This window comes from Pteropus medius, unplaced genomic scaffold (genome assembly GCF_902729225.1).
Source record: "Pteropus medius unplaced genomic scaffold, Ma_sr-lr_union100, whole genome shotgun sequence".
Taxonomy (NCBI): domain Eukaryota; kingdom Metazoa; phylum Chordata; class Mammalia; order Chiroptera; family Pteropodidae; genus Pteropus; species Pteropus medius.
This window is the reverse complement of record NW_024354875.1, coordinates 30,274,658-30,301,233: the sequence shown is the minus strand read 5'-3', so window position 1 is coordinate 30,301,233 and position 26,576 is coordinate 30,274,658. Positions and strand designations below refer to the sequence as shown.

The 26,576-nt window shown below is 37.2% G+C and overlaps 1 protein-coding gene across 1 annotated transcript in view; it reads left to right on the top strand.

The window, feature by feature from the left end:
* The window catches only part of LRP2 (LDL receptor related protein 2), a 180,840-nt gene that overhangs the window by 118,818 nt on the left and 35,446 nt on the right, over positions 1 to 26,576 (top strand). The window contains exons 43-56 of the mRNA XM_039855815.1: positions 32 to 235; positions 1,453 to 1,695; positions 4,504 to 4,629; positions 5,945 to 6,064; positions 7,799 to 7,930; positions 9,271 to 9,472; positions 14,308 to 14,603; positions 15,667 to 16,183; positions 19,015 to 19,167; positions 19,703 to 19,873; positions 22,795 to 23,018; positions 24,339 to 24,516; positions 25,481 to 25,677; positions 26,070 to 26,315. Of these exons, the coding sequence (XP_039711749.1) occupies positions 32 to 235; positions 1,453 to 1,695; positions 4,504 to 4,629; positions 5,945 to 6,064; positions 7,799 to 7,930; positions 9,271 to 9,472; positions 14,308 to 14,603; positions 15,667 to 16,183; positions 19,015 to 19,167; positions 19,703 to 19,873; positions 22,795 to 23,018; positions 24,339 to 24,516; positions 25,481 to 25,677; positions 26,070 to 26,315 (3,009 nt within the window). The remainder of the gene's footprint in view (positions 1 to 31; positions 236 to 1,452; positions 1,696 to 4,503; positions 4,630 to 5,944; positions 6,065 to 7,798; positions 7,931 to 9,270; positions 9,473 to 14,307; positions 14,604 to 15,666; positions 16,184 to 19,014; positions 19,168 to 19,702; positions 19,874 to 22,794; positions 23,019 to 24,338; positions 24,517 to 25,480; positions 25,678 to 26,069; positions 26,316 to 26,576) is intronic.

The following is a 26,576-nucleotide window of genomic DNA, read 5'->3' as shown; positions in this document are numbered from 1 at the left end:
TTTTGTTTTTTCTGGGCCTACCTTTCTTCAGGTCCAAATGGTGCTGAGTGCCAGTGTCCACAGGAGCGCCACTGGTATCTGGCCAATAATAACAAGCACTGCATTGTGGACAATGGTATACGGTGTAATGGTTCCAGTTTCACCTGCCTCAATGGGCATTGCATCTTGGAGCAGTGGAAATGTGACAACAGCAATGACTGTGGTGACGGCAGTGATGAGCTGGAAAGTGTCTGTGGTGAGTTGAACTCTTGGAGCCTTCATCAGAAGTTAATGATGTCTTTATGCCAGGTGTTTGGTACAGAATCCTGCTATGTGTGAATAGGTTAGTTAGAAATGTGCCTAAACATCCCATTAAAACTGAAAAACATTGAGTCTGAGAATCAGACTGCATTTCTGCTAAATCGCATATAAGCTGATACACATGCTATGGAGTAGCGTACCCTCTGTAGTGGTTACGAGCAAAAATACTGAATTAATATCCTGGCTATGCCATTTACACAATCTGTATAGCCTCAGACATCTCATCTGTAAAATGGAGCTACTGCTAGGATTCTTGAGAGGCATAAGAAAAACAATATATAAAAACACAGCTTGAGACTTGATACCTGTTAAGCATGATTTAGCATGTAACTAAGGGCTCCATTAGGTGATTTTTACCATTTTATTATTATTTTATTTTATTTTTTCTAGACATCAGTGAATTATTTAATGAGTTGTTATAACAGTGCCTGCAGTTCTGGTCTCATACATACACACATAATTTACATTTAAATAGGTAAGGTGACCACCTAGGGACACCTGGCACAAGCACAATGCCACCTGTGGTAGTTCTTATGCACAGAGCCTATGCTCAGACGTGCTGCTGTGCAGTTTGGGTGTTTTTTATTGAGTTTTAGATGTTCAACTTATTGTGGTTTCAAGGGGAGAGATCTGAGGACGTCTCTCACTCTGCCATGTTTTCCAGCTGACTGTAATTGTTACCATTTTATTACTTTTCATAGCAGAAGGATAATTAATCTAATTATTTCATCAAAATCACTCCCAATATTCAGTTTCTATCCAAATGGGGTGAGTAAAACACAGTGGATGTTCTGAGGTTCGGTACTTTTTTTTTCTAGTAGACTGTGTAGGGGTTAAGAGGTCTTTCCCCAAAGAAACTGTATTTGCATGCTTTTCTGCGATTGAGGTAAACTTTTGAATTGAAATGATAGAGAAGTGGACTGACTTTGCCATTTGCTTAAAATATGTCATTTGTTAAAAAAAAGTATACAAAATATTTTGCTTAATCTAACTAATTTAAAGTGTTGTCTTACTTTGCATGCAGTCCATTTTGCAGCTGCTTTTGCCTTGGAAGGTAAACTCAAAGTGTCTATTTTATTTGATTGCATTCTTTTAGAAATTAGGATGATGCTTTAATCAAGAGGTTTCTTCAATGTGTTTTCCTCTTTTTAGCATTTCACACCTGCCATTCCACTGCCTTCACCTGTGACAATGGGCGATGTGTCCAGTATCATTATCGCTGTGATCACTATAATGACTGTGGTGACAACAGTGATGAGAAAGGGTGCCTGTTCAGTGACTGTAATGCCACCACGGAATTTACTTGCAGTAATAGAAGGTGCATACCTCTTGAGTTTGTCTGCAATGGTGTAAACAACTGCCATGATAATGATACTTCAGATGAGAAAAATTGCCGTAAGTTCATTTTAAGTACTCGTTGTGCTTTGGGGTTCTAGATATTAGGAGATGAAACAAAGGCTTTCTGAAAAAACGAAACAAAACAATGCAACAAAGAACTAAGTATTCACCTAAAACATAAATTTCATTTTAATGTATTCCATCAAATGACTTTTAAAAACAACTTTACTTAATATTTGAATTATTTACCTAACTTTATGGACCCATACAACCATTGACTATTTTAAACTTAAATATTTTATGCTTGGTTTATATATCTGCCAGATTAAAATTTCACTCGAAGATCAAGCTTTACCAATTTTACTTTACAATCAAAATTTTTGATTGTTTTAGTTTTATCCATAGTTAATGACAAAAATTATTGCTGTGGTTAATGTTGTGCAAAAAGCTATGTAGTACAGTGTTGACTGAAATTATTTGTTGTTTTTTTTAGTTTTTCTGGTAAATTGCTTTTTTATTAATTGATATTTTCCAAATTTCTGGGGTTTGCATGTTAACATCTTGGGAAAACAAAGAGCAGAGTGTAAGTTCAAATATATTTTCAGTTTAGGTATCTCTACATGGTCATCTGCTTTTGTAGGTAGAGTTATACACAGTATTTATTTGCGTGTGCTTTTTAAAAGAACTTTTTCTTATGGAAAATTTCAAATGTACACCAAAGCAGAAAGAAAAGTATAATATATCCATCACCCAACTTCAACATTTATCAACAGATGACCCATCTGTTTCATTCATTTCCCTCCACTTTTTAAAGGAACTCTCAGACATACATATCAGTGATTAAGACATTTTGAAAAACAACTACCATGCCATTGTAATGCTTATCTAGTAAAATCAATAATACTTAATATCCTCCAGAACTCAATCCATGTTCAAATTCTGTCACTTATCGCCAAAATGTCTTTTTACAGTTGCTTTATTCAAATTAAGATTCAGACAAGGTCTACCTATTGATTTTGATTGCTATAACTCTTTAATGTTCCCGTTTTTAAAAAATGCCTTTGATTTGTCCTGTGAAATGTCCCACATTCTGGATTCGACTAGTTTCTTAATTGAGCCTTTTAATTTATAACTTTATCTCTATTACTCTTATTAACTGGAATTTTAGATCTGTCAACCTAAATCTTCCTTTGGGATGTTCCCATTGACCCTTTACCCAGTGGTTTTAGCATCCATGGATAGTTGTTCATAAATCCATGATTTCTTTAAGGGTTACAAAATAAGCATTTAAAATTCGATTATTTCTTCCACATTTATTACCTGAAAGTACATAAAAAAGAAATTTCTCTTATCAACTATTTTGTTATCCTGAAATACAATTCTGCAGGATAAATGTTTGAGTCTTTCCCTGTAATTGTCAGTTTTTGGAGTAATGAGTTGGTGAGCAATGAGCACTAAGTTTTTGTTTTGTTTTTAGTATCATATTAAACTCATGGATTTTACATAATTGATGAGTTTCAATGCGGTGAAGTCATGTATTCTTTCTGATGCTCAATTGTCCTGGCATGGCCCATTCGGTCCTCATAACTCAGGCTTGTACATTTCCTGTCTCAGCCCTGGAAGTAATCACTTATTTAATGGAGACTTCATTTCTTTTGCAGTATTTAAAAATTGCCACAGCGTTGGAATACCCATTCCTATTTGTCTTTCATTGCTTCTTGGCCTTTTCAGTGGATAGAACTAGGAAATACAGTTTTTGAGGAACAGTATAAATTTATATTGGTATTTCTCAGTTTAACCTAAGATTACAAGTTTTTTACTTAACTTCTTAAATTTTATAATTATGTCTCTTCCTTTATGGTAAAAATCTTGGTTTCTAATGACATTAACATAATAACTTATTTGCTTTATTCTACAATAATGTAAAAATGCCTATAATAATTTAAAAATAACTACACAAATACTGTTATTGTTACCAATAAATCTACTTGTTCTTAGATTATTTCCCTCTAGGGGTATGCAGTTAAAATACTGATTTCAAAGTTATTTAAATTTTTTTCTCTGTATGGTTATGCTATTATTTGATTTATCATTGTTTTCATTTGTTACCATTTCCAAATTTTACGAACTGCTTTCCCTTTTCCCTTTTTTTCATTGTTTTTATTTATTCAAAATAACGTACATGGTTCCCAAGTCAAAATTATATGACAAGGTACATTCACAGAAGTCTTTTGTCCTTGTCTTCTCCACCCTGTTCCCTCCATACTATTCTCAATCTATCCATAGGGATGACAATTTTCATTAGTTTATTTATTTATTTATTTTTTAATATAAGCATCTCTCTCTCTCTCTCTCTCTCTCTCTCTCTCTCTTTCTCCCATCCTCTCCTCTCCCTCTACATCACTGTTTTTGTTACACAAAAGGTAGCCTACTATTTTGAATTGTGCTTTCTTACTATTAACAATATATAACAATATATCCTGGATATCATGCCATCATTCCTTATCAATATATAGAGATCTTCTTTATTCCTTTTTATAGCTACATGTTACTCCATTGTGTTGATATGCCATTGTTTATTTAATTAAGAGTTCAGACTCTCCTTGATGCTATTAAATAATGAAAATGATTTAAACTACAAAGCAAGTCTCCTTTCCCCTCTCTGCACTATCAGCTGGAAATAGCTCTCTTTACTATAGACTCTATGGTATAAAACAAGTGTCATGGATCATGCCTCTGTGATAGCTTTGAGAATGCCTCCCTCTAATAATTTGAATTCTCCAATAGATCTGTCAGCATGGACATTCTTTATGGTATACATGTGATGGATATATTCCAAATGTTTATCTGGTTGTCTTTTTCAAGCTGATCGCACTTGCCAGTCTGGATTCACAAAATGCCACACTACAAATATTTGTATTCCTCGTACTTACTTGTGTGATGGAGACAATGACTGTGGAGATATGAGTGATGAAAGCTCTACTTTTTGTGGTAATATAAGCCTACTTCTCTTTCTGTAGTTCCAGGGATGCATGTCTTCAGCTAATACAAAGATATATGGCTTGGGTGTTTGGGCTAATTTCAATTTGTCATCTCAAATTGACCTTGTAAATAGATTCAGTAGGCGGTTACTTTAGGATGTGATTGGAGGGACAAAAGAAGTTCCTTCTCTCTGTTCCCTGGCTGGAGGCCCATCTCTAAATATTTCCTCCAGAGACCTGCTCTGATACCTAAACTATACTTGCAGAATTTGCATTAAGCCCTTAAATTTACTCTTAATGTGATTATACTGGCCACTAGTAATGGAAAGAAATTTTCTGTTTTTAAATATGTTTGAATTTCAGAAAACTTTATTTCATATTTAGCAATTTTGTTCAATCAAACAATTTCCTGTATTTGTACATCAAGTTAAAAGATCTTAAGCTCAGTAACTTTGAGACTATTAATTCAAATAGATAAAGATTTGAGAATTCAGTAATTGTCACCAGTCCAGGCTACTAAGAGCAGGAGTCAGTTATAGTAACAGAAACAAGAGGAAGTAGAATTCAGGATGCAGCCATCAGATAGGGACATACAGATTGAAGCTAATGCTGATCTTACAGGGACCTCTGCTTCCTTAGCATTTTTTTCCCCAGCAAATCATCAGATATCATGGGACAGAGTAAGGGAGACTTGTAGACCAGAAGAATTATAAGACTTGATTCTTATTTGTACACACATAACAATTTAGAAAATACTTTTGACAGGAGCTACCCTAAGGTTACTGGAGAAAAGAACCAATATTCAAACATAGGCAGAGTCATTTACTCAAATAAACATTATAACATTATAACAAAGATGAATAACAGCAGAACTTTGCTAACTCTCTAGAATCATGGTGTAACATGCTAAAGGTTGTGTGTGGGATGAGCTCAGATATGGTCATATTATTGTTGTTTTTGCCTTTAATTATTATTTCAGTAGAATTTAATTGTATGTTACAGCAGAAAACAGAAGCAAGTCTCTTACATTAATTTGTAATTTCATGCATCAAAACAATAGTTTTTGGTATTTCTAATAAAATTTATTCTGGGATTTCTGGAATCTAGAAAAAAATATTCTAGAAAACTGGGGCAGTATTGTCTGCCTTCTCTCTCTCCCATACTCCTCCCTCCCCGTGGAAAACAAATACAAAAGCCCATCTCCCAGGCCTCAATCTTCCTTGGCAACTATTTATTTAGTTCAGAGATTTAGGCAAATTGTTAAGACTAATGGGAACAAACTTGTGTTTGCTCATAGGTTTTATCTTCTTTCCTTCCTCTTGCAGCCTTTCACACGTGCAACAGCAATGAGTTCCACTGCACATCTGGACGCTGTATTCCTAGCCATTGGTACTGTGATCAAGAAAGAGATTGTCTTGATGGCTCTGATGAACCTGCCACTTGTGGTAAGAGAGTAAGAAAACATGATAAGCATTATGATACAGCTAGAGCAGTGGTCCCCAACCTTTTTGGCACGAAGAACTGGTGCTCCTATGAGAATCTAATACCTGATGATCTGAGGTGGAGCTGAGGCGGTGATGCTAGTGCTGAGGAGTGGCTCTAAATGCAGATGAAGCTTCACTTGCTTGCCAGCCGCTCACCTCCTGCTGTGCAGCTCGGTTCCTAACAGGCCACAGACTGGACTGGTCCGTGGCCCGGGGTTTGGGGACCCCTGAGCTAGAGAAACTCTTCTAACTACTTCAAATACAGACGAAGGACATGTCTGCTGAATGTTTGCACTCCCTGCTCCTACTGTCAGCTGAGATGCCAAAACCACTCAGCAGATATTCATTAAAAACCTGTTAGTGTAGGGCACTGTGCGTGCTGTTCATCAAGATATAGAGGTTACAGGTTGCAGGTTGCTGATTGATGCTGATGACATGAGATTATGTTAGTGTTGCACCTAGTATGGTGCCTGGCTTGTAGAACTCAATTAATTTTAATTGACTCTGAACTGGACTTTCTAAATTTGGCTGATCTCTGACCCATAAGACTGGGAGGATCCAAAAGTGATTGTAATCATCACATACATGGGGAAGGGTCATAGTTGGGCACACATCCTTTTCCTGTTCTGTCTGTGTGCCTGCTTATGAGGAAGGGTCCCATGGCCATCTGAGATTCTCAAGAAGTTCCAGGGGCCCTTTGATATTCTTGGAGGCAGTTGTGCTTGTTTGTATTTGGAGGCTGCTACCTTTGCAAATTCTAATCTATATCCATGTACTTTTTTTTTTTTTACATAATTATAAAAATATAAAGCTACAACCTTTTACATTAATTTTTTATCTGTCAATAAATCCTATCGTTATATAAGGGTTAGGATCTTATGGGCATGGGCCAACTTCCTGTCTTTAAAGTTTGAGGTATATATGACATTTTGAGCTAAGGATGAGGTAAGGTTCCTTGGGGCTTCAGAGGGAGGGAAGTTCATTCACAGAATAATAAGAACACATGTTCAGTATTTAGAATTTGCCCTGTTCTATAGATAGGTCGTGGAAAGTTATTTACAGTGAGATTATTATTATGGGAAAGGCCCTCCAATTTAAATCCTTTAGGGAGAGGTAAAAGTTTCTCTTGAATCTGCAGGTTCTCGATTTCTTTCATCTCAAAATAACCCACGTGCTAAAGTAGCACATCTTGGCTAGGAGGCCTATTCTGAACCCTTTCAACATCCTGTTAGAAACTTCTTTGTGCATTCTTATAGGCTAGATTTCTAGAAGTGATGCTATGTCAAAAGGGATATGTCTCTTCAAAAGCTGTATCGATCTATACACCTTTCTTACTTTTTAATGAAATGTCCTGTTTTTCATTACTGTTACCTTCGTGCTATGTTTTTAATAGTTAAAATTAAATTTTCTTTTGCTTTAGGCTATTTTTGTGGGGTCTCTGGGTTTATGAGAATATGACAACTTGGTTAGTTGAATAGGAACATGTTGGGGATATGATTAAATAATTTAATTATTGTTATAGACAGCCTATGCTATAGCAGACTTCTCTCAAGATTTCTGGACTGCAAACCATTCTTTTCATCAAGACTGCTTGCTATTTATTCATTTATTTATTTATTTATTTATTTATTTATTTATTTATTTATTTATTTATTTATGTACTTACTTACTTACTTACTTACTTATTGTTTTCAGTGTACCATGAGTCAACATGCTTAAGTGATGAGTTCAAGTGTGACAGTGGAAGGTGCATCCAAAGAGAATGGATCTGTGATGGTGATAATGACTGTGGGGACATGAGTGATGAGGATGAAAGACACCATTGTGGTAAGTGAAACCAGTTAATCCCTCCGCAAAATCACATTCCAGGAAAATTCAAGATTTATTTTTATGTCTCTGGAGAGTTTGATTGTCAGACAAAGTCCTCTTTAATTGAATGCCCATCAATAGACAGTTACCTTTATTTTTCTACTCTGACATTTTTTGATATCATGTACTTAAATGCTTTTAGATAATGAAAAATGATTTTAATGTTTATTTTCTTTCTCTTGCATTTAGCTAGGGGAAAAATGTCCTATATTTCTAGAGTAGATAAAGAGAATGAAGTCGGCCACTCTTAACAGCAGCTTTAACAGTGCAGCAGTTAATTGTGTGCCTCCAGTTTCATCTATTAGCTTAGAGATGTTATTTGAGGGAGGGTTGTGGAACAGACTGTGGAACACCATTTCTCATTACAACAGATCATGGGAGTCTTTGCTAAGGTGTCAGAAAAGTGTCTTTCCATGGTAGAATAATAAAAACAACGGCTCCCTGATGTTAGCGTTTGATTGTCACCTCATGTGTCAGTGACTTTGGTCCACATGTACTCTGTCCATTGAGATGGGTGGTTGGCAGCTGCACAGACATGAATTGCAGCATGTACTTTCCTCCCACCTACATCCTTTACCACCTCCTTCTTTTGGTCTCCTATTCACCCACAATGGGATTAAATAAAATACCTGTTCTTTTATTCTAGGGCATTAATGATTGTATATTACTATATCATCTCTCTCCTAACAGTGTCATGGTTTCTGACAACTCTTGTTGATATATATTCCTCTTATACACCCAAATTCTACTTAGGGTGGTAGCTATAATGCAGTTATAAAAGCACTAACTTTGAAGCAATAGTTCTTTAGACAGTTATGTGACTGAGCCATCTAGTTAACCATTTTGAGTTTGATTTTTCTCATTCGTAGCAGTGGTATAAAAATACCTGTCTCACATTGTGTTTGTGTGATTACACTTTGTAAACTAAAAAAAATGTTACCAAATGTAATTTTTGGTATTCCATTAACAAAATGGGAGTAGTTTTATGAAGCTCTAAGGGAAAAATATGATCTTACATTAATTTGAGGAAAAACTAAGTGAAGTGTTTTATGATATTCATTTCTTACTTCTGAAAAAAATCCAAGGTCCAAAGCAATTAAAATAGAATTATTGGAGGTATTTTTTTTTGATCTATTATTACCATAGCAATGTGATTTGTCTACCTATTTTCCCCTCATTCCCTTTCATCTCTCAGACTGTTCAGTAACACAAAGCAAGAGAAATAATGGTTCAGAATGAATTTGACTTCTAGAATGAGCTCTCATGTAGTTTCTGATTTTTGTGTGCTTTGGTTTTAGAGAGTCACAACTGCTCAAGTTTTGAGTTTCTCTGTGTAAATAATGTGCCTCCATCCAGGAGGTGCATTCCGCAATCTTGGGTCTGCGATGGTGATGCAGATTGTACTGATGGCTATGATGAGCGACAGAATTGTTCGAGGGGATCTTGCTCTGAAAATGACTTCACCTGTAGTAATGGACAGTGTATCCCAGATTCATACAGGTAAATTGGGGGGTTAAAAAATTTCCCAGTATATCTCAAATATTTGTGGGGGTAACACTGACTTATCTATTAGGTATAGTGTCCACAGTACCTATAGCCCGTGGTACTTTCAGTGGCCTATGAAATGTTTAGATTTCTTTTAATATCAGAAGGAAAAAAGAGACATTTTAGGTTAAAGTAAGTATTTTAATGTCATATTAATGTACATATCTGTCTTTAAATCAGTGTTGTCAGTAAATACAATTTAAAATATTTTTTTGGAGGAAGGGGCCCAAGAAGGTGAAAGTACTTGGGGCTCATGAAAGTCGTAATATGACCTTGCAGAGAGGGCCAAGGGAGATGAATAAGGCTTGAAATAAGAAAAGTTTCTTCTTGAAGTAGGTGACCCTGTTGGTTTTCCATTTGGAGTAGAGGCATTGGGATAATAAATGCTTAACTTTCTTCTCTATGCTATAGAAGAACAACAGTTCAAGTACAATGATAAATGGAGCTTGGCTCTTAGGCTCTGAGTCAGTGAGACAACAGGGAGAGGCCAGCGAGGAGAACTGAGAATGCCGTGCAGGAGTGGCAGGAGAGCCAGACCTTTTATGCTCTTTTTTTGAGAGACGTTGGAAATCTGGATTTTTATATGAAATATTCAGATTTTTAAATACTGAAAACAAATTTTAAACTTTTAACACTGTGTCAGTCACACAGATTCAGTTTATAGCCTGCCAGTTTTGGGGACCTCTCCCATAATTTTCTGGTGTTTGATTGCTTATCATTTTCTCCAAAATGGACCATTCCAAAAGTTTATATTTTTTTAGCCCCCAACCTCTCACTAGTCCTACTTAAAAACTTTTTGGATAAAAGGGGAAATAGACAAGAAAAATGATGTGTAGGTTTCGATCCTGACAGACTAAAAGAATAGTAAGAGCATTAACAAGAGTAGGGGAGTCCAGAAGGGAGTTTGCCCAAGGTGAGTTTGTTGTACTAGGACTTCCTGGTGTGAAAATATGTATTAGGCATTTGGACACATAGAAGTGGAGCTAAGAAGACATATTACATATGCCAAGGACATACACACATATTGAGAGAACAAGAACTGTCAGCTTACAGCCCGCTAGGGAAGGAGATGGAAAAGATATACGAAGTAGGCACGAGATTAGAACAGCAGAGTTTCTGGGGCCATTTGCTTAGGAGCAGGTAGCCCCTTGGAAGGCCCTGAGGTATTACTGAAATACAGCATGGTGCAGAACTGTGTGTTCATGACGGTGGACACGAGGAAGCCAGAGAAGGTTAAGTCATCTTCTGTGAAGCATGCAGAAAGAGCAGGCATTTGGCATTCTGACCAAAAAAGTTATAGTAAAGAGGTAGATGAATGTCATCTGGAAAATGTACTCTTGTGGGGTGACTCATCCCCTGCTGAGGCCCATTGCTGAGAGGTGGTAGTTTGAGTAATGACAACCTGAAGACATTCAGGAGACAGAGCTATCTTCTTTTGTAGTGAATTATGCTTATGTACTTCACTGATATAGATGTGATCTGTAGATTTTTAGTCTTGGAAATAAATCTTTGTATTTTTTCCCTAGTTGCTCAAGAGTTCTATTACATTGTCTTGAGATTTGGTTCTTTGGAATCCAGTAAATATTTAATACCATCAGCCTTAAATGAAGTCTTAATTTTGATCTAGGTTATTTCACTCCTCTTCTGAACTTTCTGCACTCTGCCTCCATTATTACTATGATCTTGCACCACTTGACTTACCTGCCTTACCAGACTTTTACTGGTTTTATTCATCTTTTCTTCCCTTTCCACCTTTCTTTTGCTCGCTCTCTCTCTCTCCCTCTCTCTCTCTCTCTCTCTCTGTCTCTCTCTGTCTCTCTCTCTCTCTGTCTCTCTCTCTCTCTCTCTCTCTCTCTTTCTCTCTCTCTCTCTGTCTGTTTTTCTGAGCTTTCTGAATTGCTATTGCCAAAGGCTGTGGCAGAAAATAAAAATACTGTTTGGCTGGAAACCTGAACTACAGGGACTAAAGTAACTCCAAATCTTGTTTGCCTGGAGTGCTTCTACTAAGTGCACTGTTATTGTGCACCCTTTTGCTTGCTTGTAGAATGTGTGCTCCTGCATTTGGTACATTAATACAAGGGATCATATTTCCTATCAATTTTTTCCCCTTGGCTCATTACTGATGATGCTGAAGAACCTGAATAAGAGGGAGTTGTGAACAGCTCACTGGAATACTTAAATGCAATTGTGTCTAAAAACTTGATGATTTGTTTGCCTGACTTTTTTCTCCCTCTTGGGTTGCATCTAAACTAAAGGAAAGAAAGCATTGATATCTTAAATCATTTAGAAATAAGTTAAATAGTTCCCAGGAGACCAAATGAGGCTGAGTCAGCTTGCTTTGATCAACACTTTCTTTACAGTTACATGAACACATTTTGGTATAAATCATGTTGGCTATGGCCTAGGTTTGTGGATGGGAGAGTGCTGATTAGAAGACCTAACCATAGATGAGTTATAAAATTGACCACATTCAGCTTTGATACCTTAACATCTTTTAACGCTCTGCCTCAAACTCCTATGCCCTCCATAGTAAATTCTTTTTTTATAATTAAAAAAAATTTCAATTACAGTAGATATTTAATATTATATTAGTTTAGGATGTATAGCACAGTGGTTAGACATTTATAGAACTTATGAAGTGATTGCCCTGATAGATCTTGTGCCCACCTGACACCGTATGTAATTATTACAATATTATCGACTATATTTACTATGCTGTACTTAACATCCCCCTGACTATTTTGTAACTGCCAATTTGTACTTCTTGATTCCTTCACGTGTTTCACTTAGCCCCTCAAACCTCCTCCCATCTGGCAACCATCGCTTTGTTCTCTGTATCTATGAGTTTGTTTCTGTTTTGTTTATTTTGTTTTTTAGATTCCACATATAAGTGAAGTCTTATAGTATTTGTCTTTGTCTGATTTATTTCACTTAGCATAATACCCTCTAGGTCCATCCATGTTGTTGCAAATGATAGGATTTCTTTTTTCTTTTTTAGTGGTTGAGTAATATTCAATTGTATATATGTACCACATCTTTTTTTCCCCCTGGGTTAACTATTTTTCAAGTAGATAATTTCTTTCTTTTTTTAAATATTTTATTATTATTATTTTTTATGGTGACATTGGTTAACGAAATCCAATAAGTTTCAGCTGTACACTTTAACAGTAAGGCATATATATATTTACACTGTGTGTTCACCTCTCACAGTTAGATTTCTTTCTGTCACCACATATTTGACCCCCTTTACCTCATCTACCTCCCCCCTTCCCCCGTCCCTTCCCCTCTGGTACCATATCTTCTTTATCCATTCATTTTTTGATTGGAACATTTAATCTATTTACATTTAAAGTAATTATTGATAGATATGTAGTTATTGCCATTTTATTAATTGTTTTCTGATTGTTTTTGTAGTTCTCTGTTCCTTATTCTCTCGCTCTCTTATATGTTGATGACTTTCTGTAGTGTTGTGTTTGGATTTCTTTCTCTTTATTCCTTGTATATCTCTTGTGGATTTTTGTTTTGTGGTTACCATGTGCTTCATATAACAATCTATTTTAAGTTTATGGTTGCTTAAATTTGAACATATTCTAAAATAACTACCATTTTTACTTTCTCCATGTTTGTTTTTGTCATTATCTTTTGCTTTTTGTGCGTGTGTGTGTGCTTGTGTGTATCCCTTAGTTTACTGTCGTAATTACACATGATCTTCCTGCTTTTGCCTTTTAACCTTTGTACTAGCTTTCGTGTTGGTTGATCCACTGCTTTTACTGTATGTTTGCCTTTGTCAGTGAGAATTTTTTTCTTTGCAATATTTTCTTATTCATATTTTTGATTTTTTTCCTTCTTCTTAAAGAAAGCCTTTTAATATTTCTTATAATACTAGTTTGATGGTGATGAACTCCTTTAGCTTTTTCTCTTCTGGGAAAGTAAATTTCTTTATGAATTGTCAAACATTAGTTTTGTTCATCATTACTTAAGATTCCTTTATTTTTATGATGAGTTACTGTTAGCAGGACCCCCTTCAGTAATCATGACTTTCATGGGATCTTGGAATAATGTAGGGAAGAAAGACTAGTTTGGCCCACAAAATTTCAGGAAACTGCATTGTCCTCAGGATGCCTGAGAATGTTAGGTCCCAAAATAGCTTCTAGAACTATGAAATGCCTTCTTCATTTGACAGTTGTCTGTGCTAAACTACTAGTTTTCCCTCCTTCCCATTACCATAACTACTTACATCTCATGGCAGGTGCAGGAGTATTACAGTGGAAGATGGAAGGAACAGGACTGCTAATGCAAACATTAATTTAATTGAAAGATATGTGTTCTTAGAGGACACACCTAATAACCTTATCATTTATAATATATAGCACTCATCCTATGAGTATCTGCTTGGGTATGGGCACCTCTAGCATATGGCTACCTAGGATTTTGCCTGTGCCCGTAAACTGTCTCATTATCTGATGATAGATCTGATGAACACCAAAGTTATAAAAGTTATATTTAATTAATTTGTCAACTGGGGCAAAATGAATGAAATTATGTTTGATAGCTTTAGATCCACATTTCCAGTGATAGAAACCAGCACCTGGAGAAGTTGTGTGGAATGCTAAATATTATATTCCTTTAGCGCTGAGGATTGGTGGGGTGGATGAAGATTCTGCTGGAGGGGCTACTAAGGACATTGGTGATCTTGGTATTAAAATGGTTGACCTGGCATTCAGGAGGAGAACATAGTTGAGACTTGTTGTCATCTCTCTAAGGGTTGTGTCCTGGGTCTCATAACACAGGTGTGACCGGCACAATGACTGCGGTGACTACAGTGATGAGAGGGACTGCTCATACCCCACCTGCAATGGGAATCAGTTTACATGTCAGAACGGGCTCTGCATTTATAAAGGCTATGCCTGTGATGGGGAAAATGACTGTGGAGATGATTCTGATGAGCTGGAGCACCTGTGCCATATCCCAGAAACCACGTGCCCCCCTCATCAGTTCAAGTGTGATAATGGGAACTGCATTGAAATGGTGAAAGTCTGTAACCACTTAGATGATTGTTCAGACAACAGTGATGAAAAAGGATGCGGTGAGTATAACATAAGATTTGGGAAAAGGAAAACGGAGACTGAAGATGAATTCTTAACCCCTTAGGACTTATCAAGACTTTTCAGTCTGTCCTCAAAGTAAAAATTACCAGAGAATTACTATTTCTTATCTATCAAAGGCAGGGCTTTCTTGGTATAAGGGTAGTACACAAAAGATTTTTGGACTTATTCTTCAGTTAGACAGTTCATTACAGAAAACAGAAGATGAGCAAAGTCAGGCCATTAGTACTTAATAGTATCATTAAACATGTCCAACAACATTGATTCTCTTTGAATCCTTGGAATGACTGGTTGCCTTAACTGCCTCTCTGCTAGGATTTCTTAGCCTGTTCTTTATCTCCATCCTCAGGTGACCGAATGGGAGAGTTTTAATCTCTCCCTTACCCCAACCTCCACAAGTAAACCACTCTAGAGTTTATAATATGTAGAATTAATAAGAACATGTTCTCCCTGTGCAGTTAGTTTTTGTGTGAGTTTGACCGTGTGTCGCAGGACCAGCCAGAGGTACACCCAGTGGAGTGCTGGGCGGCTCCTCTCTTCTTGTGAGAGCCAAATGTGCATCTCTTCCCAGCTTTGTGTTCAGTGATGTCATACTGGCAGCCTGAACTTGGCCATGGTGTGAGTAGTCACACCACTGAAATGGAAGATACTACATATTGGGGCATTTCCCTCGCCTGGAGGCTTGTTTATCAGAATACCACTGGCCGGGCTCTTTTCTTCTATTCCTCTTTCTCCTTTCTCCTGTCATGTTACTTTATAAATCATTGGTTTAAAGAAGTTTGCAGATATAGGATTCAAAGTCAAACCGAAGCTTGTTAGTTGTATTAGTCGTTAAAATCACTGGTGAAGGATTAAGTTGGGGAGGAAGTTTAAAACACAGTGATTTTTGAATAACATGTGGCCTTGAGAAATCTCTATTGTTTATCTACTTTTAATATGATTCATTAAGAATTGGTGCTGTACAGTGTAAATGTTGCATTTGGACCATTATAGTGGAGTCACTGCTGACATTTTAGTTCTCTAATAACTTTCTTTTACCTACAGGCATTAATGAGTGCCATGACCCTTCACTCAGTGGCTGCGACCAAAACTGCACAGACACCTTAACCAGTTTCTATTGTTCTTGTCGTCCTGGTTACAAGCTTATGTCTGACAAGCGGACTTGCAGTGACATTGATGAATGCAAGGAGACGCCCTTTGTCTGTAGCCAGAAGTGTGAGAATGTAATGGGCTCCTACATCTGTAAGTGTGCCCCAGGCTACATCCGAGAACCAGATGGAAAGAGCTGCCGGCAGAACAGTAACATCGAGCCCTATCTCATTTTTAGCAACCGTTACTATTTGAGAAATCTAACTATAGATGGCTCTTTTTACTCCCTCATTTTGCAAGGACTGGGCAATGCTGTGGCATTGGATTTTGACCGAGTAGAAAAGAGATTATATTGGATTGATATAGAAAAAAAAATCATTGAGAGAATGTTTCTGAATAAGACAAACAGGGAGACAATCATGAAGCACAAACTACCAGCTACAGAAAGTCTGGCTGTAGACTGGGTTGGCAGGTAAGAAAACACCAAGGAGCTTTTTAAAAGTTAAAAAAATTAAAAAAAAAAATTCTAACCATCGTAACAGGGAATTAATCCTTCCAACTTAGGTTAATATGTGAATACATTTAATGTTTCTGCATATTTTTTTTTCTGCTGTGTACCTAATACTCAAATGAGATACCACAGAACCCAAAATCTAGTGATTTTTAAGAATTTATGGTATCATTTTTGGGGGGAGGGACATCAAAGGGGAGCAAAGAGCTCTGTTATTACTGGCCGTTCAGTTAACTGGAGATGATATTAAGGGATGATTCATGCATTCATTGGTTTATTCAGTCACTTAACTGCTTCATGTCAGCTGCTATGCCAGGCTGTAGGAGCCTAGAGCAGCCCCTGCTTTCCTGGAGTTCGCAGGCTTGCTTACAACGTTAGTCATTCTCAGCCTGGGCTGGTCATGAAATAGAGAATGGCTAACCTGAAACTTTTGTTTTGAGATAGTCTTTTTAGAAAATGAGGATTTTTAAGGTAGGCAAGCGATATTTTAATTAAACTTTATCAAATCAACCACATTTGTTAACATCTCTATTGAATCTTGAATATCAGATACTCGGCTATGGGCTCTTATACTGCAAATATTATTGCTGCAGTCAGCCCAGACCTACAGAGGACCCTTCTGCATCTTCTCTATTTGACCATCTTAAGGGTAAAGATTCTAAAATGGAGGGTGGGGAATTTGCTCCCTAGAACTACCTGAATAGTAGCTGGCCTACCATAGGTGCTCAATAAGTGCCTGCTGATTGAGCACCTATGGTAGGTGCTCAATAATAAATAAATTGAGTAATGAATTGACTATGTGAATAGGAATATTTTATATATCATGGCTCTACCAAGTATCAAAAAGCATAGCGATTAATGATTTGTAGGAAACGAACTAAACTTGGTACTGTTTCTGTTCCATCTTTTGCTCCAAAGAAGGGAAAAACAGGATGATATTTTCCCCTGGATTTTAGCTACTTTCCTCTCCACTTGGGCATGTACTTGACCAGGAGAGAGTATTGCATAAATGCATGGTAGTCAGGAAGATGGTGCAAGAACATCTAGTGTGAGGGTAGGATAAAATATCCTCTGATTGAAGTATTTCTAAATGTTCATGATGGACTACAGCCAGTCTAAAAATTCCTTAAAAGACAAAGGAAGACTAGAACCCAGTTACATTTAAGTTTGTAGGGGGCATTTGTAAGATATTAACTGCATTAAAATTAGAAACAATTTCTCCGATATCAATAAAGATGTCCACTGCTAACCCAAGGGCGTTTGGTTTCCAAAGCCTTTGTACTTGACATATAATTTTTAAAAGCACCATTATGCACTTTGGAAGATTGTACTGGCTCTCAGCCTCTTGTTTTCCAGCAGTGAGAGTGGAGTGTCTCCTCCATATTCTCTTGAAAAGAGTGCTCACGGGGTCAGTCTTTTAACTGTGGAATGAAGAGAAATTGATGAATCGGCAGTAAGCTTAAGAGAATGGTGTGCCCTATGGTGTATTCAGTCTTGAATTCCTGCTCTACCATTTTCTAATTATACAATCCCAGGGCCTCAGCAGCCTCATCAGAAAAACAGAGATAATAATAGTACCTACTCCCAGAATTATTGTGATCTTAAATAAAATAATGTTTTAAAAAATTCTTAGCCTAGGTCCTGGCGTTTAGTGGGTATTCAATACATAGCTGCTATTATTATTGGTATTCTTAGCCTCTGTAATGATGGAATCCAAGATTGTGGTCATCTCATTCATCAGGATTTACCTAACTGGCAAGACTTGTACTTTTATGCATACTCATTCCCTCATCCTCAAGCCTAAAAGGATGCTGCTGTCCTAACAGTTACATATTATCACAACCAGCATGGTTGGATCAGGGCTTATCTCTTGCAAGGAGACATCTAGGCCTTTTGGAAGGGAAATCACTCTCCTTCCAGTTGGAATTGACTATCGGATCCTAAATGACACTCAAATTCTTAAACCCTTTGGAAGCTTATGGATACTTAAGACTCTGGTGAAAACCATGGACCCCTTCCTGGAGAAAAGCACTTAACACGTTGAGCTCACACATTTTGTATCAGTTTTAGAGGGTACACAGACTCCTCAAAGCCCAGGCTACCTTGATGTCAGGTTAAGGACCCCAGATTAAGAATCTCTGTCTTATAGAAAATAACTGGACTTTATTGAATAGAAATATATTTAGAACTGAAATATCCTTCAGGTAGGAGTTTCTAACAATTTTTAATAAATTTTTAAAGCTTTTTAAGTTTGATAGAGTAAAACTTAGCGCGGGGTAAGAAATTCATTTTGTCAACTTAATCTGATAGAGCCAGGGATGGGTAAGGTTTCTCTTTATCTTAAGGATGCCATGATTCAGAGTTCCTTTGTGCAGTCTCAATGAAACACTTAGACAAGTCTGCTTCCTCAGCTCCATCATTTAAACTGTAGTTTATGACACTCATTGTTTTCACTTCTGCTTCCCTGCTCCTCTGAGCTTTTGCATTGCCTGGAAAGGATAGTTTACGCTGCATGAAGAAAGTAAAGCCAGAATCCTTGTGTGAGGTATAGCCCCAGAAATCCCTCTGTGATATCATCTTAAAGTGCAAATTGTAGCACACATTCTTGCATCTCCTGTTGCCTCATCTCAGGACGGCCAGTTGTTTCCCTTTGCTCTTGTTTGTCTGGGGAAAGTGACTTCTAACAGCTATCTGTATGATTCCAATGTAGCTCAGACAAGAAGTTGGGTGGCTAAATATGCAGTTTCACCAGCAAAATGGCTGTATGGGTAACTCCTGCCTCTCTATTTCAGAAAGCTCTATTGGGTGGATGCCTACCTGAACTGCCTCTCTGTCTCTGAGCTTGATGGCCGATACCGCCGCAAGCTGGCTGAGCACTGTTTGGATGCCAACAACACCTTCTGCTTTGATAACCCCAGAGGAATTGCCCTTCACCCTCAATATGGGTATTGTCTTCCTGTAACCTTGGGCTTTTCTTTCATGCCCTTATTTCGTCTCTGTTACCAGAAAAGCTGTTCATATAGTTATCTCAAGGCCAATATCTTGCTGGGATCTGTCTTCTTTTCTTATCTGGTAAATGGTTTAGTATAATGGGTAGAAGCATGGTTTATTCAAATGATATTCATGAGCTATTCTGTTTTCTTTGCCATGACTCATCATTTCACTTTTCAAGTCACAGATTTGGGCTGCATGCAAAGAAAATTACAGGAAAAAAACCAAAAAACAAAAAACAAAAAAAAGCCAACCCACCTTTACTGGACTTTCTATGTCAACTCCACTGAAGTCCCCACTTAATCATGTTCATTTTTGAGCATTCCCTGTTTGTCATTACCTTTCAGGTTATTTTCTATTAGTTCTCTTTCCTTTCAGAGAGGCTTTTCAGACTATAAACTTTATTTCTCTAATCAGAGAAGAGCTATGTCCTTTGGCTACTGATTTCTTTTGGCTTCAGGAGCTGACCCTTTGCGTTTCCTCCAACAGGTATGTCTACTGGGCAGACTGGGCTCACCGAGCATACATTGGGAGAATAGGCATGGATGGAATCAATAAGTCTGTGATTATCTCTACCAAATTAGAGTGGCCCAATGGCATCACCATTGATTATACCAACGATCTACTCTACTGGGCAGATGCTCACCTGGGTTACATTGAGTACGTATACAGGAAAGAATAAAACAAAGTGGGTAACTTTATTCCAAATACCAGGGCTAGTGTTGCCAATGTATCATTCCCGGGCAGCTTCTAACTGGCCTGTGAATTAGAAGTCACTCTGGGGTCTTCTATCTAAAATTCCCAATAGGCAATTCACTGAGCTCTGTAGTATGACACAGTAGAAAGAGAGTGAACTTTGGAGTCATACAGAGCAGGTTTCTTTGCCTTTCCCTTCTGAATATATCATTTATAGATTTTACTACTTGAAAAAAAAAAGAGCAAGACTATTGAAAGGTTTTCCCTAAAGTACTTTGGTGCATTTATTGATATGTACAATGTAGTGTTTTAAGTAACGGTAGAGTCTGTTTACATTTATTCAATATGATAATGCATTCAAATCATTCCAGTAATAAAATAATTTTTAGAAAATGCGTTAAATATCACCTTGTTCAATGAAAAATAGTCATTGTAAAAAAGATAACACACTGTATTAACCAACCAGTGTGTGTTTATTTTGGGACATTGCTAATTATGTTCTAAATGCACTATAGTAATGCCTTCTGGGTAAGCTTTTATGAACAAGTACCCAGATAAACAGCCTGTTGAATTAAAAACATGGAACTGTCATTAACTCAACAGAGCTATTTAAAATTTTTCATTCTTTTAAATTTATTTTGCTACCAAAGTTAATGTAGAAATTTTTGAAGTGCTCTAATCTCATACTCTCTTGCGAACATGCCACTGAATACCTAGCACACATGCTAGTGCCCTCTCTTATGCTGATGGTAGACGTAGTTAATCAATCCCAGAACTCTCTTCTGTTAAATAGGGCCACTTTCCTCAGGATCTTCAACAGTCTACATATGTGCTGAAGATTCTTTGCTACCGCTGACATGGAAAGCAGAGGACATTGGATTGTTTTTACAGGCTATGCCATCAGCCTCTGCTACTTTCCAACATCTGTTTTGAGCTCAGCCCCTTGGAATTACCTTAATGCTCTTAGTTTTACAATATGTCTAGGGTCAGTAGGAAAAGAGACTTGGAAAATTGAAGGTTATAAGGATTTTAACATGCAATGCTTTGGGAATACTTTCTTTCCTCGGTTCATTTGCTATACTAAAGCAACCTTTAGCGTTCTCTTTGCAAAATTTACTATAGCAGGTATTAACTCACTCTTAGGTAGAGATCAACTTAGGTCAGAATAAGTAGAATATTACTTCTAGTTTAATTGTACCATTTCAGTGCAATATACAGATGGTGATTCCCTTTGCCCTTCCCACGATGTGTGTATTCTGTTTTTGAAGGAACATCATAGACCTCAGCTTTCCATAAAAAATCTCTTTTTGAATTAGTAGAAGCATCAAGGTGCTCAGAGAAACTTACACAACTTTTTTGGGTTTCTATTTTTCTTTAGATCTTGTAGATTATTCTTGATCTTGAAAGCTTGGTAGGTTTAACTGAAATGGAGAGTGTTCACACACATAGTATTTTAAGGAGCATTAGAGGCGAAAAGGAGTTTTCTAGATACTTAATATTCTGTTCACTTTTTGGTAAAATTTTTGTAGCTGAATTCTAAATTTCAGGCAATAGGTTACTGTGTAAAGGTGAAATAATATCAGGCACTATGATCTGGGAATGAATGAACTTTTAATATTCATGTAGCCATATTGACTTGATCAGATCTTGAAGGAGTATCATCAATTCCTGTGTTCAGAAATAGATTTCATAGGCTGTGTAAATCAATAAATTTTCATAGAGCATCCAACCCATTTCTTGTACATATTGGGATGTGCCTGTGGTTTTCCACTTGACAAAAGAAAAAAAAATATTCTTAAAGGTGTCTGAGATCTCTACGTAGAGATCATGCAAGAACTGTAAAGAAAGGTCTCAAGATGACTTTCTAGTCTATAACTTTCTTTAAAGAAACAGATTGTGACTAAGTTCTGGTCATTTATAGCTGCAGTCTTATCAACAGAGGTCAAGAAGATCTTCAGGTTTTCCTATAAGTTGTGAATTCTATAAGTTATGAATTGTTATATTTGAAAATATTTCTAATGTCGCATAGCTAACATTATCAAGTTTCTTAGTTGCTAGCTCATTCTATCTCCTATTTGAATTTTAGGGTCTGCTCCAAAATCTTAAAATACCAATATTCTGCCACAGACTTATAAAAAAGAATGCGACATTGGAACTAGGAGGACCTAGATATTTGGCTGTGGATGCTCTGTGACATCTTGAAATCAGAGAACTTCCTCTGGAGGTTTATTCATCTGGAAAAGTATTAATAGTGTCCAGGGCATGACTTATAATAAATGTTCTGCCAGTGTATGCAAAGTTAACCTTGCAGGCCTATAATTTAACACAGCTAGTATATATGGCTCAGGTTATACTGAGAATCCAGGTGTCTCCTGGATTCTCAGTTAAAAATATCATGACATTTCAGCCTTAGATACTTAAGAAAGTGCTTTTGAAATGTTCTCAAGAAGGCAGAATTCCAGCTTTACATTGCTATCCTCTGATTTTTTCTGATGGCTTAGGAAATAAGGATGTGTTCATCGCAGGATATCAAAGGGACACTTAGTGGAGAACATCAATGTAAGAGGTTGTAAACTTAAAACAACTGAACCAGCTGCATCTGCGGGAAAGCAGCTGTGATTAGGAATCTGTGATTATTTCAACTTCTCTGGCTATTCCTACTTTTAAGACATTGCTTTTTCAACTTTTACATCTTTTGTTCAGTCAAAATATCCTTTAAGTTTATTTTTGTTTTAATTAAAGACTAGGAGTTTAGGGAGAATCTAAACTTCAGTTGTCTCTAGAAGGTAGAATTTTATTAATTAATTAGTCAATTCTTCTATCTTTAAGGCATTAGAAGAGAGGAGTTATCTTCAGTGAATGACTCTTTCATCCTCCTACCCCAGGTACTCTGATTTGGAGGGCCACCATCGCCACACAGTGTATGATGGGACACTGTCTCATCCTTTTGCTATTACCATTTTTGAAGACACTATTTATTGGACAGATTGGAATACAAAGACAGTTGAAAAGGGGAACAAATATGATGGATCAGATAGGATGATGCTGGTGAACACAACACATAAACCATATGACATCCATGTGTATCATCCATATAGGCAGCCAATTGGTGAGTAGGTGATCCAGAAGTTTGGCACAGTTGCTTTAGGTTCTTGTGCATGCCATTCTTGTTTCTCTAAGAGTAAATGTCAGAAATTATAATGGTGTACTTGTTAATGTTTTCTATAAAACATATGCTGAGAGTTGAGAGTATGGAAATATTTTAGAGTTTATTCCCCATTCCTGGAAAGGTTGCTTATAACCCGTTTTCTTAACACTGGCTCTATTCTTAATGATCAGTCTGGGGTTTTGTTTTTGATAAGAACTAACTATTTTGGTGGGAGAACTGAAGTATGTTAAAGTGAGTTAAAAATATCATGACATTTCAGCCTTAGATACTTAAGAAAGTGCTTTTGAAAAATAAGGACATTTCTTATATAACCACAATAAATTATAGCCATGATGTGTTATAATTATATGTATGTAATTATAACAATCATTCCATAATACCAAGATCCATCAATCGAAATGATTGATTTAAAAGAAAATTGTAATAATTATAAAACAACATTTATTAAATGTTTATTTGAATGTGAAGTATTGTGTATTGAATATTTTTTCTTCCCTTTTAGAAGGTAAAAGTGTTGCGCAACACATTTCAATGTATCATGAGTTAGGGGATTTGTTTTTATTTGTTTGCAAACTTACATTCTTCTTCATACAATCAAAGCCATTTTTATGATCTAGAGATAATCTAGCAAATGTCTGGAGTGTATTTTGGGGGTAGAATGGATTTTGTGGGCTTGCTTTGTTGTGATGTCTTGCTAAAACATACAGTAAAGTTAGAAGTAAGCAAAAATGAGAATTAGCAAGGTAAAGATACTCAGTATTTTTCTCTGGAAGTTGATATTCTTGGTGGTATTTTAGCAGAAGTTCAAATTAATCTTCATTTCCAAGTGGTGGCCCAGAAAATTAGATGCTGCTCAGTTTATCCATCCACTTCATTCTTGGCCATAATTCTGTTGCCTATATCCTTAGAATAAGAGAATATACCATGTACTGGAAATTAAAACTTTAACTTAGGTACTGGACACATGTATGCAAGCAAACTTACCCACCTACTCTCCAAGGACTTTGAGAATCACATCTTTTGTAGCCTACAACACCACTGGGTATGCCTCAATTCTGCTAGTATGTAAATCAGTTTTCTTAAAGCACAGGGTTACTTATATAGTTTTATCATCTGTCTTATTTATGAACTTTTAGAAAAAACGTGAAATGAGGATAATGATTTTTCTTACTAAGAGGTGGTAAGTTTTATAAAGTGAGCAATCAGCTCATCTCTGCTTGATATTGTATTGAATGAACATATATTTTCTTCTTTCACTAGTGAATAATCCCTGTGGTACCAACAATGGTGGCTGTTCTCATCTCTGCCTCATTGAAGCAGGAGGCAAAGGATTCACCTGCGAGTGCCCAGATGACTTTAAGACTATCCACCTGATTGACAGTACCCACTGCTTGCCCATGTGCTCTAGCACCCAATTCCTGTGTGCTAACAAGGAAAAGTAAGGCTCTCTCTTCCCTCTTTCCATAAACTTTCCATTCCTTGGATACACGTTGAACTTTAGGGCTCCTGGGGATGGGAGTCTTCAAATGAACGAAGATTTTGCTAATTAATGTGTTCTTATGGAATGCACCAAGACTCTCAGTCCCCAACTTCAGATAATTTATATCTGTATAGAAGAAGCAAACTATGTGTTTTTTATTTCTAACAAATTGTCTTAAGTGTCAGGGCCAGAGTATATATAAGTGTATACTGAAAAATAGCCCTCGAAAATGATAGAATTTCTCTTGTCTTTCCTACATGTACACTGGCCTAGCTCCTTAGTTAACTATGCCAGAGGATCCAGCATTACACATTCAAATCCATTTTTGATCATTTGTGTTTGCTGTGAAACATGGCCATAGATTATTTTCCTAACAATGGCCATAGGCCATTAATGATGACTAGGGAGATGAGTCAGAGAGTGGGGTGTTAATGCAAATCATAGCGTCTAGATGGGCAGATTGTTTTGATGATTAAATAAGATATCTTAGATTAAGAATCTAGCATACACCTATCATGACATGGGCTCTCAACAAATGGTAGTACCCTCCAGCTTCTCAACCAATACCCAAATATCTTTTATATCACCGGCAGACAATCTCAGCCCCGCTACCAGAACCACAGCTCCAAACACACACTCCACTGTTGGTTATGGCAGGAGCTTAATCATCGTACTCCAAGCATTTTATCAGCATGTTTCTGAGTCTTAACAAATCTGTTTTATCTCATCTAATTGTTTTCTCCTAAAATACACCCCAGTAACCAAGGTTTAATTAATCATCTTCTTGTGTCATGCAGGTCACTTAGAATTCAGTTTTGCCTCCTTCTCCCCAGATAGTCATTGCCCACTCCTCTAACCACCTCCCCCACCCCCCTACTCCCAGGGGCTTCGCTAAGAGAAGTGGTATATTTTCTCCTTGCAGATGTATTCCTATCTGGTGGAAATGTGATGGCCAGAGAGACTGCTCAGACGGTTCGGATGAACCCCCCGTTTGCCCACAGCGCTACTGCCGGTTAGGGCAGTTCCAGTGCAAAGACGGCAACTGCTCCAGCCCCTACTTCCTGTGTGATACCCATCAAGACTGCCCTGACGGGTCTGATGAAGACATTGTTCTTTGCGGTGTGTTGAGTTGCTTTATGCCTTCTTTGCCCATTTCTGTAGTTGATTATGTATAGTTATGATTCTGTGGGGATTTTCTGAGTATCGTAAACCAAAAACCAGTCCAGAGTCCTAGGAGAAAACTCCATCCTATATCTATTTTAATAAAGTTTTTTTAGAATTACTAACATCTCTGTAAGGCACATGGTAGAGATAGATAGTAAGTTGACTGTACTGGTGGTCCCTTACCATGTGCTATGCATAGAATCCTCCTTGAGAGCTAATATTGAGGAAAAAATGAGGAGTTCCGCTATTTTAATCAAGGACTCTCAGTTGTAATGTTTGTTTCTGTTTTTAAAAAGCTTCTGTTCCTGATGACTTCTAAGCTGATAACAAAATGTCTCTGCTTATAGAGCATCACCAATGTGAGTCCAATGAATGGCAATGTGCCAACAAACGTTGCATCCCAGAAGCCTGGCAGTGTGACTCTATAAATGACTGTGGGGATAACTCAGATGAAGACAGTTCCCACTGTGCCAGCAGACTCTGCCAGCCAGGCTATTTTAAGTGTGCCAATGGCCACTGCATCCCTCAGTCCTGGAAGTGTGATGTAGACAATGATTGTGGAGACTACTCGGATGAACCCATCCAGGAATGCAGTAAGTTCCTGCGGGTGGGGCATGGCCTGACCAGGAGCAGGAAACAAGGAGAACCTCTGCGTGGATTGAGAGAGCACATGGGGCACTCCCTCTTGGCTCTCTCTGCTAACTCTGACACTGCAAGACAAAGTATGGTCGAATAGCCTGCACATTGAACCAGACCGCTGTATATGAAGGGTCTGGTTTCTCTTCTTGATACACCGAATGTCTGTCTGTCCAGAATATGATAACAAGAACTTACACATTTTGTATATCTAGCTC